The sequence below is a fragment of the Chiloscyllium punctatum genome, chromosome 36 (genome assembly GCF_047496795.1).
Source record: "Chiloscyllium punctatum isolate Juve2018m chromosome 36, sChiPun1.3, whole genome shotgun sequence".
Classification (NCBI taxonomy): Eukaryota; Metazoa; Chordata; class Chondrichthyes; order Orectolobiformes; family Hemiscylliidae; genus Chiloscyllium; species Chiloscyllium punctatum.
The window spans coordinates 72,807,209-72,822,502 of NC_092774.1; the positions used below are offsets into that span (position 1 = coordinate 72,807,209).

At 45.6% G+C, this 15,294-nt stretch overlaps 1 protein-coding gene across 5 annotated transcripts; it reads right to left on the reverse strand.

Moving 5' to 3' along the window:
- Positions 1-962: 962 nt before the first annotated feature.
- On the reverse strand, positions 963-12,679 carry LOC140460668 (uncharacterized). Of its 5 annotated transcripts, XM_072555295.1 has the most exons (3): positions 12,574-12,679; positions 5,658-5,841; positions 963-2,429 (listed from the first exon to the last, which is right to left on the reverse strand). In XM_072555295.1, the coding sequence occupies exon 3, from the start codon at positions 2,042-2,044 to the stop codon at positions 1,037-1,039; it is 1,008 nt and encodes a 335-aa protein (XP_072411396.1). In that variant the 5' UTR covers positions 2,045-2,429; positions 5,658-5,841; positions 12,574-12,679; the 3' UTR covers positions 963-1,036. The 5 variants fall into 5 exon arrangements, with proteins under 5 accessions (XP_072411396.1, XP_072411395.1, XP_072411394.1 ...); XM_072555294.1 differs by lacking the exon at positions 5,658-5,841; XM_072555293.1 differs by lacking the exons at positions 5,658-5,841; positions 12,574-12,679 and adding an exon at positions 3,047-3,993.
- Between the last annotated feature and the right edge of the window lie 2,615 nt (positions 12,680-15,294).

Sequence of the window (15,294 nt, forward strand, 5' to 3'; positions counted from 1 at the left end):
TGCAGACGGTGGTAGACATATGGAATAAGATGCCAGCGGAAGTGGTTGAGGTGGGTACATTAACAACATTTAAAAGGCATTTGGACAAATACGTGGATAGGAAAGGTATGGAAGGAAATGGGCCAAGTGCAGGGAAATGGGCTTAGTGTTGATGGACAGTTTGGTCAGTATGGACAATGTTGGACCGAAGGGCCTGTCTCCTGCTGTGGGACTCTATGATTCGTGTCTCTTTGTCAGTCCGACAGTTTTGAGTTTCCAAATGAACATCTCACTAAATCAGGCCGAATAAAATCCAATCTCATTCGTCAACTCTGATGCAGAGGTGCTGGTGTTGAATTGGGGAGGATAAGGTCAGAAGTCACATGGCACCAGATGAAGTGATGAAGGAGCAGCACTCATGAAAGAGCAATGCTCCTAAAGCTTGTGATTTCAAATAAACTTGTTGCACTGTAACATGGTGTCGTGTGACTTCCGACTTCTTCAACCCTGGGTTTGTCTCAAACTTGATGGGATACTTTGTCCAACTCGGCATATTTTATCAGTATCGCTTGAAGGAAATCTTTTTTTTAAGATTAGATTCCCTACAGTATGGAAACAGTTCCTTTGGTCCAACAAGTTCACACTGGCCCTCGCAGAGTAACCCAGCTAGACCCATTCCCTTATCCCTATTCCTCTACATTTACCCCAACTAATGCACCACACCTACACATCCCTGAACACTGTGGGACAATTTAGATGGGCCAATCCAAACTAACCTGCACACCTTTAGATCGGGGAAGGAAACTGGAGCACTCAGAGGTAACCCATACAGATGTGGGGGGGGCATCGTGAAAGCTACACACAGACTGTCATCCCGAGGGTGGATTTGAACCCAGGTCAGCATCGTGAGGCAATGGTACTAACCACTGAGTCACCATGCCACCCCTGAGCCACATAGGTGGGCTTGCGGGGGGTGGGGGGGGAGGGAGGGGGGGATGGTGAGTCCAGCACAAAACAAAAAAACCCACTACACCCACTGTCAGAATGGGCAGGAGGTTCAGCCCTGTGGGTGACCCACTGCAGCGTCACTGGTGGAATCTGATTGTTGGATGCACTGGTGCCCCCGCTGGTGCCTCTGCAAGTTGCAGGACAATGTGAACCTCCGCCCGCAGTCGGGGCAGGCAAATGGCTTCTCCCCGATGTGGACCCATTGGTGGGCCAGCAGTTTGGAGGAGCGGGTGAACCCCTTCCCACACTCGGGGCAGCTGAATGGCCTTTCCCTGGTGTGGACCCGCCGGTGGGACAACAGGTCAGAGGAATTGCTGAAGGCCTTACCACACACAGGGCAGGTGAATGGCCTCTCCCCTGTGTGGATTCGCCGGTGTCTCAGCAGGTCGGAGGAATTGCTGAAGGCCTTCCCGCACTCTGGGCAGCTGAAGGGCCTCTCCCCCGTGTGGACCCGCTGATGGGCCAGCAGGTTGGAGGATTTACTGAAGGCCTTCCCACACTCTGGGCAGCTGAAGGGCCTCTCCCCCGTGTGGACCTGCTGATGGGCCAGCAGGTTGGAGGAATTGCTGAAGGCCTTCCCACACTCTGGGCAGCTGAAGGGCCTCTCCCCCGTGTGGACCCGCCGGTGCCTCAGCAGGTTGGAGGAGTCGCTGAAGGCCTTCCCGCATTCGGGGCAGCTGAATGGCCTCTCCCCCGTGTGGACTCGCCGGTGCTTCAGCAGGTCGGAGGAATTGCTGAAGGCTTTCCCGCACTCGTGGCAACTGAAGAGCCTCTCCCCTGTGTGGAATTGCTGGTGGGTCTGGAGGTTGTCCACCCAAGTGAACCCTTTCCCGCATACGGAGCAGTAAGACGTCCTCTCACCAGTGTGTATATGCTGGTGGGCCAGCAGGACACAAGAGCAGGTAAAGCCCTTTGCCCGCTCGGGGCTGGAGAACGGCCTCTTCCCAGTGTGATTGCACTGATGAGCCACCAGGACAGATGGGACACGGAAGCCCTTCCCACAGTCGCCACACTTCCATGGTTTCTTAACAGGTTGTGTTTCCTCGGGTTTCTCCATGGCCGAAGCTTCACCTGCACACACACGTGTACAACCCCGCCATGAATTCTTCTTTCCAGGCAGCAGAGTTGTTTCAGGCTCCACACCCAGTGCGCTGCAACAGTAGGGTCTTTCAACCAGTGCCCCCGTACTCAAACAGGAACCAAAAAGAAAGCTTTGCTCCTTCTCACAGAATCATAGTTGAAAATTGTTGCGGTCCTGATGGATTGAGTAACTGTCAGACACTGACGTGAAAGTGAGGACTGGAGACGCTGGAGAGTCAGAGTCAAAAACTGCGTCGCTGGAAAAGTGCAGCACGGCAAGCAGCATCAGAGAAGCAGGAGAATCAACATTTTGGCCATGAGCCCTTTATCTGTTGACTTTGAAACTTCTGTCTTCAGATAGTCTGTAAGAAAAGATTACAAAAGTCATCACTGCCAGTCCGGTTAAGAATGAGATATCAAGGCATTGACACTGACACCAGAGAGAAACTGTACATCTAGATGTGGCAAATGTTAGTGGCAAGCCAGAGTGATAGAGATATTAGGCACAGAAACAGACCCTTCGGTCTAATTCATCCATGCCAACTAGATAACCTAACCTAATCTCGGCCGATTTGCCAGTATTTGGCCCATATCGTCTCAACCCTTCCTAATCGTATACCCATCCAGATGCCTTTTAATGTCATAATTGTACCAGCACCCACCACTTCCTCTGACAGCTCTTTCCTTAAACACGCCACTTTCTGCATGAAAGACTTATCCCTTAGGTTCCTTTGTTAAGTTCTTTTGCTTGAGCTTCTTACACTGCAATACGCCAACTTCTGTGAACAACCAAACTTTATTAAGTACAGTACAAGCTGTGGAGAAACTCTTAACACTCTTCGCAATGGTACACAACAGTACCAAAAAACAAACCCCTTAAACAAAGTAAAACTGAAACAGAGGCTTACAGTTGAAGTTAGAAGGCCAGAAGGAGACAGTGTTAGCAGCCTTTCTCCACATAGACCACTGCTTAACTCACCCAAACGAGACTCCAGCTTTCAGGACTGACCACTCCCCTTTCATTGTACAGGTCACTTCTAAAACAAAAACTTGGGCCTCAAGTCTCATCTGTTCACATATAACCAAAAATGCCTCCCAATACCGTTTTTCATCTCTGTACTAAACCAGTCGCTTCGGAGCCCGGATCGTTTTAATCACCCCTCTGATAATAAAAACTAAGGACACAGCATCCTTGAGAAGGACCAGCTTTTAGTAAAAGGACCAGCTTTGTGACAGAGGGATATAGGCCAAACACTGGCAGGTGGGATTAGATTAGTTTGAGAACACAGCATGGAGTAGTTGGACTGAAGGGACTGTTTCTGTGCTGTTTGACTCGGTAACTGTTCTGCAATGGTCTGAAAACCATTTTCTTGCCTTCCCCCATAAACAACCACTTCTTTGTTGATCCAAAATCAGATGAACTCAGCCTTGAATATATTCAATGATCCCATAACTGCAGGAAGACATCCCCACTTCTGGACTCAATTCCTCTTGCTAACATAACACCTGCTTTGCTCATTGCTTGCTGCTCCTACCTATCTGACAACTGGCATTGACTGGTATGGAAGGACACTGAGGCCCCTTTATACACATTTATGATGAAGGGCTCGTGCCTGTAACGCGGACTCTCCGGCTCCTCGGATGCTGCCTCATCTGCTGTGCGTTTCGAGCACCACACTTTTTGACTCTGATCTCCAACATTTGCAGTCCTCACTTTCTCCACATCCCAATATATCACCATTTAAACAATGCATCTCCTTTCTGCTGTTTACCCCCCAACAGGGAATGCTATCACTTCACATCGTGGTACTGCATTTTCCATGAGTTTGCCAACTGAGACACAGACTTGGCCCAACTTTTCCAGAATCTGTCCCCTCCATAAATTGAGATTGAGTGAGAGAGAGAGAGAGAGAGAGAGAGACACACACACAATAGGGGTGTCTCTGATTAGCAGGAGGACCACGCTCCTTCCGGTCCTCCAGGGCTTTCTATTGGCCCAACGCGCAGGTTTTGCTGACACCGGCGAACATGCGCAGTGTGTGTTGTCACCGAGGAGCATGCGCAAGACGCTCTGTGAAGTTGCTGGTGTTACTGAGAGGTTTTGTGCCCAAATGACAATCGGAGACAAGAAAGGCTGGAGTCACATTTTATATTTATCCTGCGGCTCGACATTTTATTTCTTTTGCATTTTATTTGACTACTCATCTTTTCCTCAGGATAGGGGACTCCCAAACTGGAGGGCATAGGTTGAAGGTGAGAGGGGAAAGATTTAAAAGGGACCTAAGGAGTAGAAAAAAAGTGTGAAAGTTAATTCCCCTCAAGAAGTGCCCTCTCCAAACCTGCACATCTTTGGATTGTGGGAAGAAACCGGAGCACCCAAAGGAATCCCACACAGAGAAGGTGCAAACTCCATTCACGCAGTTGCCAGAGACTGAGATCAAACCCAGGTCCCTAGCGCTATAAGGCAGCAGTGCCAGCCACTGAGTCTGTTCAGAAAAAGCAGCAATTGATTTATATTAGGGTGAGAGGGGAAAGGATTAAAAGGGACCTAAAGGGCAACTATTTCACGCAGCGGGTGGTGCGTGGATTGAATGAGCTCCCAGAGGAAGTGGTGGAGGCTGGTACAATTACAATATTCAAAAGGCATCTGGATGGGTATATTAGATTACTTACAGCGTGGAAACAGGCCCTTCGGCCCAACAAGTCCACACCGACCCATTCCCCTACACCTAACACTGCGGGCAATTTAGCATGGCCAATTCACCTGACCTTCATATTTTTGGACTGTGGGAGGAAACCGGAGCACCCGGAGGAAACCCACGCAGACACAGGGAGAATGTGCAAACTCCACACAGTCAGTTGCCTTAGGCAGGAATTGAACCCGGGTCTCTGGCACTGTGAGACAACAGTGCTAACGACTATGCCACTGTGCCATCCACGGCAGGAAGGTTTGGACAGGAAGGTTTGGAGGGATATTGGCCAAGAGCTGGCAAATGGGCCTAGATTAATTTAGGATATCTGATTGGCATGGAACAAACAGTTTGTTTCCATGCTCCACTACTCTATGACTCTATTTCTACATAGTCAGAAATGTTATGACATGGACTGCACCCCCCACTAATTTAAACCCATAAAAGATTTACCCCATGTGGTATTGTGAAAATTCAAGAGGTAAGGAACTGTTTCTAAAAGTCACTATTTAAAGTTTTATTTAATGATCTAGCACACTAACTTGCAAGTGTTTAAATCTGCTGGGATTTTTAATACCCCCAAATCTATTCAAATCTGTCTAAACCAGTTCAAATCTCTGACGAAAGCCCCCAAATTTTACAACACTGGGTGCAACCTCCCCCACCTAATTTAAACCAGTAACATAGAGAAGGTTTAATCCATGCAGTAATCTGTGAAAATTCAAGAACCAAGAAACTATTTCCAAAGGTCAGTATTTAAAGTAAAAATTAACAACTTTATTTATTAAAGTCTAACGGAGAATAATTAATTAACAACTATTTACAACTCCTTTCTCTAACCTATCTTCTAACTTCCCCTGTATGATACCAGATCAATAAAAACCCCTGATTAAGATTTACCGAAAGATTCAAACTTCAAAACCAGCCAGCTGTTAAATCTTCTCTTTGTATCTTCCTCTGTAGATTTGCTCTCCAGGTCGGTGTCGATGTTTTTTCTCTGTGCAGACTCCTTGTCTGGACAGGTACCTCTCAGAGTTCTCACTAGCAGCCTACATTTGTTGGTCTTTTGGCAGTTCTCCTGTAACTGTTCAACTGTATTTTTTGATTTTGTACTCCAAAGCATCAAATCATTTCATTGGTGTTAATATTAGATTAGATTAAATTCCCTACAGTGTGGCACCAGGCCCTTCGGCCCAACCAGTCCACACCGACCCTCCGAAGAGTAACCCACCCAGACCCATTTCCCTCTGACGAATGCACCGCACACTACGTGCAATATAGCATAGCCACTTCACCTGACCTGCACATCTTTGAACTGTGGGAGGAAATTGGAGCACCCAGAGGAAACCCATGCAGACACGGGGAGAATGTGCAAACTCCACACAGACAGTCACCCAAGGCTGGAATCGACCCTGGTGGTGTGAGGCAACAGTGCTAACCAATATTCTCAAAATACTAAATTCAAACTTGATTGGAATTCAGTATTTTAGGGCAAGATCTAAATCGATTGGCCAAAATTGAGTATGTTTTTGTCTCCAGGCAACCCAGCTGTTCCACCAAATGTTAAATTATTACCTTGTTCAGAACGCTTGGTGCTATGTCAGGTGGTTCTGCTCACTTTTCAACTCTTGCACGTAGAATACACCAATACACCTTCTAACAGAACCAATTATTCAAGACTAGGAATCGGCCATTCACCCCTAACAGGCGAAAGTGAGTACTGCACATGCTGAAGATTAGAGTCAAGAATGTGGTGCTGGAAAAGCACAGCAGGTCAGGCAACATCCAAGGAGCAGGAAAATTGACATTTCGGGAAAATTGACATTTCGGGCAAAAGCCTCATTCACCCCGAACAGCCTGTCCTCAACTGCACATAGTTCAAAGCAAGTTTGAGAAAGATGGCTGCAGCTTTGTCTTAATATACAATTGAACATGCGTTCAAACTTTAATGCTGTTTCTGAATATATTATTTTATCTATTCTCAATTTGAAAGATCAGCCATTTCTCGTGCACCCCTATCTCCCAGGCAGTGTCATCACCAACCATTCTCTCTCTCTCTTCTGAGATGAGCTTGATACAGCGATCAAAGAGAGCTCGAGGCATGAGAAAGTTTAGTGGGAGTTGGAAGAGATACAGAATGGACAGGGTGACAGAGTGTGGGGGCCATTGAGAGACTGGTGGGAACAGAGGGTGGTGGGGGCAGAAAAGAAAGACTCGGGGGTCAAAGGGTGGAGGAGGAGAATGAGGGGGAGAGAGAGAAAATGGGGGGCAGAGAGTTGCGGGGCGAGAGAGAATGGATGGGGGCAGTGGGTGGGGAGAGAGACAGCACAATTCCCACCTTCCCCAGGACTGGGGCAGTGTCCCATGAACTGGAACCTACTCCTCCCACAGCAGTCATTTCTCAATCCACATATGGCTAAAGCAGGAGAATTATATAATCCCTGCAGGCCATTTCACCTATCAAATTCACACCGACCTTCCACACAGCATCCCACCCAGACTCATCAACTTACCCTACAGCCCTGCAGTTCCCCATGGCTAACCCACTCTAACCTGCACATCCCTGGACACTTTAGCACAGCCGATCCATCCGAAACCGCAGATCCTTGGACTGTGGGAGGAAACCGGAGCACCCAGAGGTAACCCACGCAAACAGAAGGGGGAGAACATACCAAAGCTCACATAGACAGTCACGAGAAGGTGGAATCAAATCGCTTCTAACAATTCTCCCACACCTGCAAAACCCTCAGCACTATGGGTAATTTAGCAGGGCCAATCCACCCTAACCTGGGCAAAGATAAAAATCACATGACGCCAATCCAACAGGTTTATTTGGAAGCACTAGCTTTCGGAGCACTGCTCCTTCATCAGGTGGTTGTGGAGTATAAGATCATAAGACACTGAGTTTACAGCAAAACATTACAGAGTCATGCCACTGAAATGATACATTGAAGAAACCTGGATTGTAAAGTCTTTCATCTTTTAGAATGAATTGCTGGTGTCATTAATATGTAAATCCCAGAACTTCTTATAAGACACCTACTCGAGATAACTTAAGGCTTTATAAGAAAAGATGACAACTCAGCTCAGACAATGCATGAAAGGTGTGAGGCCAGAGTCTATCTGTATCCCAGTTTTTGAGTCAGACTGGTTCTATATCCAAAGTGGAATTTATAAAATATTCTATGTATTGTCTGCTTGCAGATTGTGCATTTTTTGAGCAAAATGGAATGTATCTGCAAATACAAATTCACCCCATAGACCTTGGTGTGTGTGAACACACACACACACACGAGAGAAAAAGTCTAGTTCCATACTGTATATCTCTATGTCTATTGCATAACAGATGCTTTATTTCTGTTGATGTAAATATTGTTATAAATCATAGCTGGGTACTAATACCTAGATGTAAGGGAGAGACAATTCTTCAATTAGGGCACTATAAGATTTTTGGCAGACCCCTATTTCTAGTTTACTTGCCAATGAACAGACACAAGCACCTATTTAATTCTAACTTTTCATCTTTTTTGTTATATTTTCTGGTATGATACTCTGTGTCTGGATGGTTGACAGGCTGGGAGATTGTGGGTTGGACTTTGACTGAATGATTTATTGTTCCGGAAGGTGTCAAAGGAGGTTAAAGCTTCAGCAGAAATGAAGCAGAGCTGAGAACGGACAACAACTGTGTGGGAACAGGGAGATCAATAGAGGACAAAGAAACCAGGACCTGAAATCCGAGCTGACACCAGACGACCCTGTGATCAGTGCTTTGATTAGCAGTGTCAACCCTCTACCTTTACCTAGCTTCCCATTCGACTTGAATGCCACAAATCCCCTCAATATTTAGGATCCAATCCTTGTCATCCTGAAGTCATGTCTCTGTAAGGAGTCCCAGATCAAAATCATTCTCTTCAATGTGTGCAGTCAATTCATTCACTTTTGTTACGTTGCAGCACTGTTACGACACGGGGTAACCCCCTCTGCTAAATTAGACCATCAACACAGAAATTATTCACCCCATGCAGTAATATAAATATTTAAAGTAAAAATTAACAACTTTACTCTTTATGTCCAACACAGAGTGTTAAAACTCACAAAAATGCCTGGTTTTATACTCCAAAACATCGGATCATTTTATTGGTGTTAATATTATCAAAATACTTAATTCAAACTTGATTGGACTTTGGTATTTTGGTGCAAAATTTAAACTGATTGGCCAAATTTGAATTAGTTTGTGCCTCATGGCAACCCAGTTGCTCTATTTGTGTTGACCAAATAATACAATCTCATCTTGTTTAGAACACTTTGTTCTGCTCGCTTTTTTAACTCTCTTAAAGGTACAGTACCTCTACCCCTTCATAACAAGCACACATTCAGATACTGACCTTTTAGTTTTATTGTTTGTAATCTTTTGAATCCAGTTTTAATTGCTGGTACGTTTATTCTCGTTGTTCCTTTCTATTGTTCTCTGACGTCCATTTTCCACATCACTACATTGCTCACCTGCCTTGATTTGGATTGGCCATACTAAATTGCCCACAGTGGCCAGGGATGTACAGGTTAGGTGGGTTAGCCAATGGGAAATGCAGGGTTATAGTTTTGTAGTAATAGAAGCAGGAGTAGGCCATTTGATCTATCCATCATCTCAGCTCTTCTTACTTGCATTATCCCGAACCCCTGATTCCCTAAGGGGTGAGGGTGGGAGGGGTGTATGAGCAGGATGCTCTTCGGAGGGGTCAGAATGGACTTGATGGGCTGAATAGCCTGCTTCCACACTGTAGGGCTTCTATGATTTACCGCAGTTCACAGCTCAGATCACAGCTCCCGGAATCTCCCACCTTCTGCAAATCGAAAGACAAATCCCACCCTGCCCTCTCATTTGTATGTTATCTAAATACTTAATCGTTTCTAGTGAACACAGCCCACACCTCCCTCTGCTGCCAGTCACCTTTACAATGCTGATGAAACAATGCCGATGAAACAATGCCATTCCTGCAGTACTGAAAACCGTAAGGCTTCTAACAATACCAGGTACACACAGCTCCTTCTGATGGACAGCATTGGAAATACAATGTTGGAGGCTGGCCGAAATGAGCAGTTTAACTCAAAAATCCACCTCACCCTTCACTGGGCACCCCAATCAGCACACTGTCCTTCCTGCTGGGAAGCCTTAAAGCACTTCACCCCCACAGTGCAATGAATTCCCACTTTCCACCAAAATCCTAGATGTACTCACATACTCAGTTGCTGTCTCACCAATGAAATACTTCATTGTCACTTCTTCTGCTTCCAGTAAAGGCAAAACATCTTTGAAAGCTGCTCTGAAAGTCCAGTCTTCACAACACTTCTGCTTTCATGCAAGATGATTAAAGTCATACAGTACAGAAACACAGCCTTCGGTCCAACTCATCCATGCCGACCAGATATCCTAAACTCATCTAATCCCATTTGCCAGCATTTGGCCTGTATCCCTCTAAATCCTTCTTATTCATTTACCCATCCAGATGCCTTTTAAATGTTGTAATTGTAGCAGCCTCCACCACATCCTCTGGCAGCTCATTCCAAACATGCACAACCCTCTGTGTGAAAAAGTTGCCCCTCAGGTCCATTTTAAATCTTTCCCCTTTCACGGTGAAACCTATGCCCTCTAGGTTTGGAGTCGCCTACCATGGGGAAAAGATTTTGGCTATCCAACCTATCTATACCCCTTATAAACTTTTGTAAGGTCACCCATCAGCCTCCAATGCTCCAGGGAAATTATCCCTGGCGTATTCAGCATTTTTCTATCGCTCAAACCCTCCAACTCTGCCTATATCTTTGTAAATCTTTTCTGAACCCTTTTAAGTTTCACAACATTCTTCCAGAGGAGGGCAACTGGAATTGCACACAGTTTTCCAAAAGTGGCCTAACATGACCTCCCAACCCCTGTACTCAATGCTCTGACCAATAAAGGAAAGTGTACCAAATGCCTTCTTCACAATCCTGTCTCCCTGCAATTCCACTTTCAAGGAATTATGAACCTGCAAGGACACTTTGTTTAGCATCACTTCTCATTAACTATGTAAGTCGTGCCCTGATTTGCCTTACAAAACGTAACACCTCACATTTATCTAAATTAACTCATTTTGCCATTCCTGGGCCCATCAGCCCATCCGATCAATTCTAATTTATATTGAACTTCGTTTCCTCTCTCATCCCCCAAAAGCTGAGAATCTCCATCCCACACACACTTCCTCCATTCTGACTTTGCAGAACCTAATTCCTGCTGTAACTAATCCTGAAGGGTGTGGTTCATGCTGATTAACAGGCCCACACTCGGGGAGGGGTGAGATCTAATTCAAACAGACAGAATTCTGAATGGCCTGGACAGAGTGTACATGGGGAAGATGTTCCTATTGGTAGGAGAGTCTAGGACCTGAGAGCACAGCATCAGAGTAAAAGGAATATCTTTTAGAACAAAGATAAGACGAAACATTTTCAGCCGGTGAGTGGTGAATATGTGGAATTCATTGCTACAGAAGGCTGTGGAGGCCTGGTCACTGAGTAGATTTAACATGGAGATAGATAGGTTCTTGAGTATCAAGGGGATCGAGGGTTACAGGGAGAAAGTGGGAGAATGGGATTGAGAAACTTATCAGCCAGAACGTAATAGTGGAGCAACCCTGATGGGCTGAGAGGCCTAATTTCTGCTCCTGTGGTTTATGGTCTCTTGCTGTCCTGGACTAGGAGTGTGCAAACTGGGGGCAGGAATAGGCCATTGAGCCTGTCGAGCTTGCGCCAGCATAGAACAGATCATAAGTAGATATGAGTATACCGACGTAAAAGGTAAAAACAAGGACTTCAGATGCTGGAACCAGAGTCTAGATTAGAGTGGTGCTGGAAAAGCACAGCAGGTCAGGCAGCTCCTCGGATGCTGCCTGACCTGCCATGAATATACCTACATTCAGGTTAATAAGCTGGAATTTTCTCCACTGGAGCAGAGGAGGATTATAAAATCGTGAGGGGTATAGATGAGGTGAACGGCCAAAATCCTTTCTCTAGGCTGAGGGTTCAAGACTATGGAGCAAATTTTGAAAGAGAGAGAGGAGAAAGATTTTATAAGGACATGACGGTCGCTGTCACCATTACAGAATTTAAAAGGCATTTGGATTGGTCCATAATAGAAGGGGTTCGAGGGATATGGGCCCAGGGATGGCAAATAGACTAGATTAGGATAACTGGTAGGCATGGCCAAATTGAACCGAAGGGTCTGTTTCAGTGCTGTACATCTCTAGGACTCCAATATATAAGGTTCAAAGGGATATAGGTGAAACACAGGCAGGTGGGTCCAATTTAGTTTGAGAACATAGTCAGCATGGACTAGTTGGAGTGAAGGGTCTGTTTCTATAACTGATCTGAATTGGTCTTGCCTTCCCCCATAACCATCACTTCTTGTTGTTCAAAAATCAGATGAACTCAACCTTGGATATATTCAATTACGCCCAAACTGCAGGAAGGCGTCCCCACTTCTGAACTCAATTCCTCTTGCTAATATACCACTTGCCTTGCTCACTACTTGCTGCACCTGTCTGACAACTTACACTGACTGGATTAGAAGGACGCAGAGGCCCCTTTGTTCATCCACACATCATTACTGATGAAAGGCTCGAGCCTGAAATGTCAATTCTCCTGTATTTGCCATTGAAAAAATACCTGAACTAACTTTCCAAGAGTCTGTCCTCTCCCTGGATTCACTCCGTTTCCCTTCAGTTCCTGCAAGTCAACAGCTCAACCCCAGAATAGAAACGGGGTTGAGAAAAGAGTGTGTTGTACTCACAGATGTTGGACAGAGGAAGGAAGTTGCAGTCTGGGGTGAAGCTCAATCTTCATTCAGAGAGAGAGGAGCAGCAGCAGCAATTTCAGAAGTTCATGGTCCGACTTCCGCATCCAGACGATGGGTTTGCTGTGATTGGCAGGAGGACCAGTCTCCATCCGGTCCTCCATAGCTTCTCATTGGTCCATCAAAACAAGGTCACGGAGTGTTTCCCCTTGTTGCGTGAGCATGCGTAGTACTTTGCTGACACCGTGACATATGCGCAGTGCGTTACTGACACCCAGTAGCATGCGCAGTATGGAAATGTTGGCATTACTGACAGATTTTCAAAGTTAAAAATCACACAATGCCACGTTGTTGCCCAACAGGTTTATTTGGAATCACTAGTTTTCGAAGCGCTGCTTCTTCATCGGTTGGTTGTGGAGCAGAATCATAACACACAGACTTTATAGCAACAGGATTGCAGTGTCATGGAATGGAATATCAAACAACTTTAGCTGACCTCTACCATCTTTTAGAATGACCATGTTAGTTTTGATTCCTTCACATGTAAATTCTAGAACTTTTCAAAAGTTACGTTCTCAAAATAGCTTTTAACAATAGGTGTCATCTCAATCAGATAATGCATTGAAGGTGTTAAGTTAAAGTCTGTCTGTGTCCCAATGTTAGGTCAGACGGATTCTATTTCTATCGTGGTATTACAGAATCTTACGTGTCTGAGCTTTTGAGCAAAATACAATGCGATTCTGCAAGTACAAATTCAACCCACAAACTTTTATGTGTGTGAGTGTGTGCAGGAGAAACTGAGTGATCATGTGTGTGTGAGAGAGTGTAATGGGGTACAAGTCTGTGAGAGGGTGTGTGTGTGAGAGAGAGCATTTGAGAGAGCGCATGTGTATGAGAGAGAGTCTGTGTGAGTGTGTTGGTTTGGAGGAGCACGTATTTGTCTAAATGCATGCTTGTGTGTGTGTGAGAGACAGAGAGAGACAGACAGACAGAGAGAGAGAGAGAGAGAGAGAGAATGTATATTATAGTGGGGTCACCTGTAGTGTGACATGAACACAAGGTCCTGGTTGAGGCCATCTCCATGGGTATTGAACTTGGCTATCAGCCTCTGCCCAGCCACTTTCCGTTGTTGCCTATCCTGAAGTCTACCTTGAAGGATGGTCATTCGAAGGTCCAAGGCTGAATGTCCCGGACCGCTGTAGTGTTCCCCGACTGTGAGGGAACACTCCTCGCTGGTGATTGTTGTGCAGTGTCCATTCATCTGTTGCTGTAGCCTCTGCTCGGTCTCGCCAATATACCAAGAGTCAGGGCATCATTGCCTGCAGCGTATGAGATAAACAATGTTGGCTGAGTCACATGAGTACCTGCTACACTCATGGTGGGTGGTGTCCCCACGTTTAATGGTGGTAATCGTGTCAACACTCTGATACGTCTTTCATCATCTGCCGTGACAGAGTTGTTTCGTCTTGTCCTGAAGGCCAGGCAGTTTTCTGAGAACAATCTGTTTAAAGTTTGGCGGTTGTTTGAAGGCGAGAAGTGGAGGCGTGGGGAAGGTCTTGGCGAGGTGCTCATCCTCATCAATAATGTGTTGCAGGCTGTGAAGAACATGGCGTTGTGTTTCGGCTCCTGAAAGGACTGGGCAACAAATGGTACCATTTTGGTTGCAGCTCGTGTCTGTCTCCCAAAGGAAGTCATTCCAGTTTCTTGCTGTGACATTGGAACTGGCAGTTGATGAGTTGAACATTGTGCCCCGTTCTTATGAGATCATGCTTGTGTACTTCCAAGTGTCTGCCACGTTCCTCCTCACCTGAACAGATCCTGTGTATGTGAAGGGCTTGTCCAGAGGGGTGGCTGTTTTAATATGTTTCACTAGAGAAGTGTAGCACTGTCAGGTTATCCGTGGGTTTGCGGTACAGAGAAGTGCTGAGATACCCATCCTTGACAGAGCTGCATGTGTTCAAAAATGAGACAGATACTAAAGAGTGTGGCGAGTGTGATGGTGGGATGAAACTTGTTAATATCACAGTATCGTTGTTTCAGTGACTCCTCACCATGGGTCCAGAGGAAGAAATGTCATCAATATATCTGGTGTATAGTGTTGGTTGGAGGTCCTGTGCAGAAAAGAAGCCTTGTTCGAACCTCTGCGTGAAAATGTTGGCATATTGGGGTGAAGATTTGGTCCCCATGGCTGTTCTATGTGTCTGGATGAAGAACTGGTTGCCAAAGGTGAAAATGTGGTTGAGAATGAAGCAGATGAGTTGTAGGACAGTGCTCAGAGATTGGCAGTTGTTGGTATTGAGTACTGAAGCTGTTACCGTGATGCCATCATCATGAGGAATGCTGGTGTAGAGTACTGACACATCCACGGATTCAACTTGTCCGTGGATGCTGAGCTTCTGGAAGGATTGGATCAGAAGTCTTGATGAATGCTGTCAGTTCACGATTCTGCTCTTTGGTCAGATCAGCTGGTAGTTTCCTGTCGTGTTCCTGGTCAGTTGTTTGTACACTTCCTTGCAGAAGTCCATTTATTCCGAATTACTCAAAAACTGCATAAATCCATGTAAGATTCTGTAGTTCCCACTTTAGAAATACAATCAGTTTCACCTTACATTGGGACACAGACAGACTTAAATGTCTCACCTTCAATCCATTATCTGAGCTGAGATGACACCTATTATTAAAAGCTATCTTGAGAATGTAAGTTTAAAAAAGTTCTGG

Coding starts and splice junctions, on each gene's coding strand:
- LOC140460668 (XM_072555294.1), bottom strand. CDS start 2,044: ATGGAGAAACCCGAGGAAACACAACCTGTTAAGAAACCATGGAAGTGT.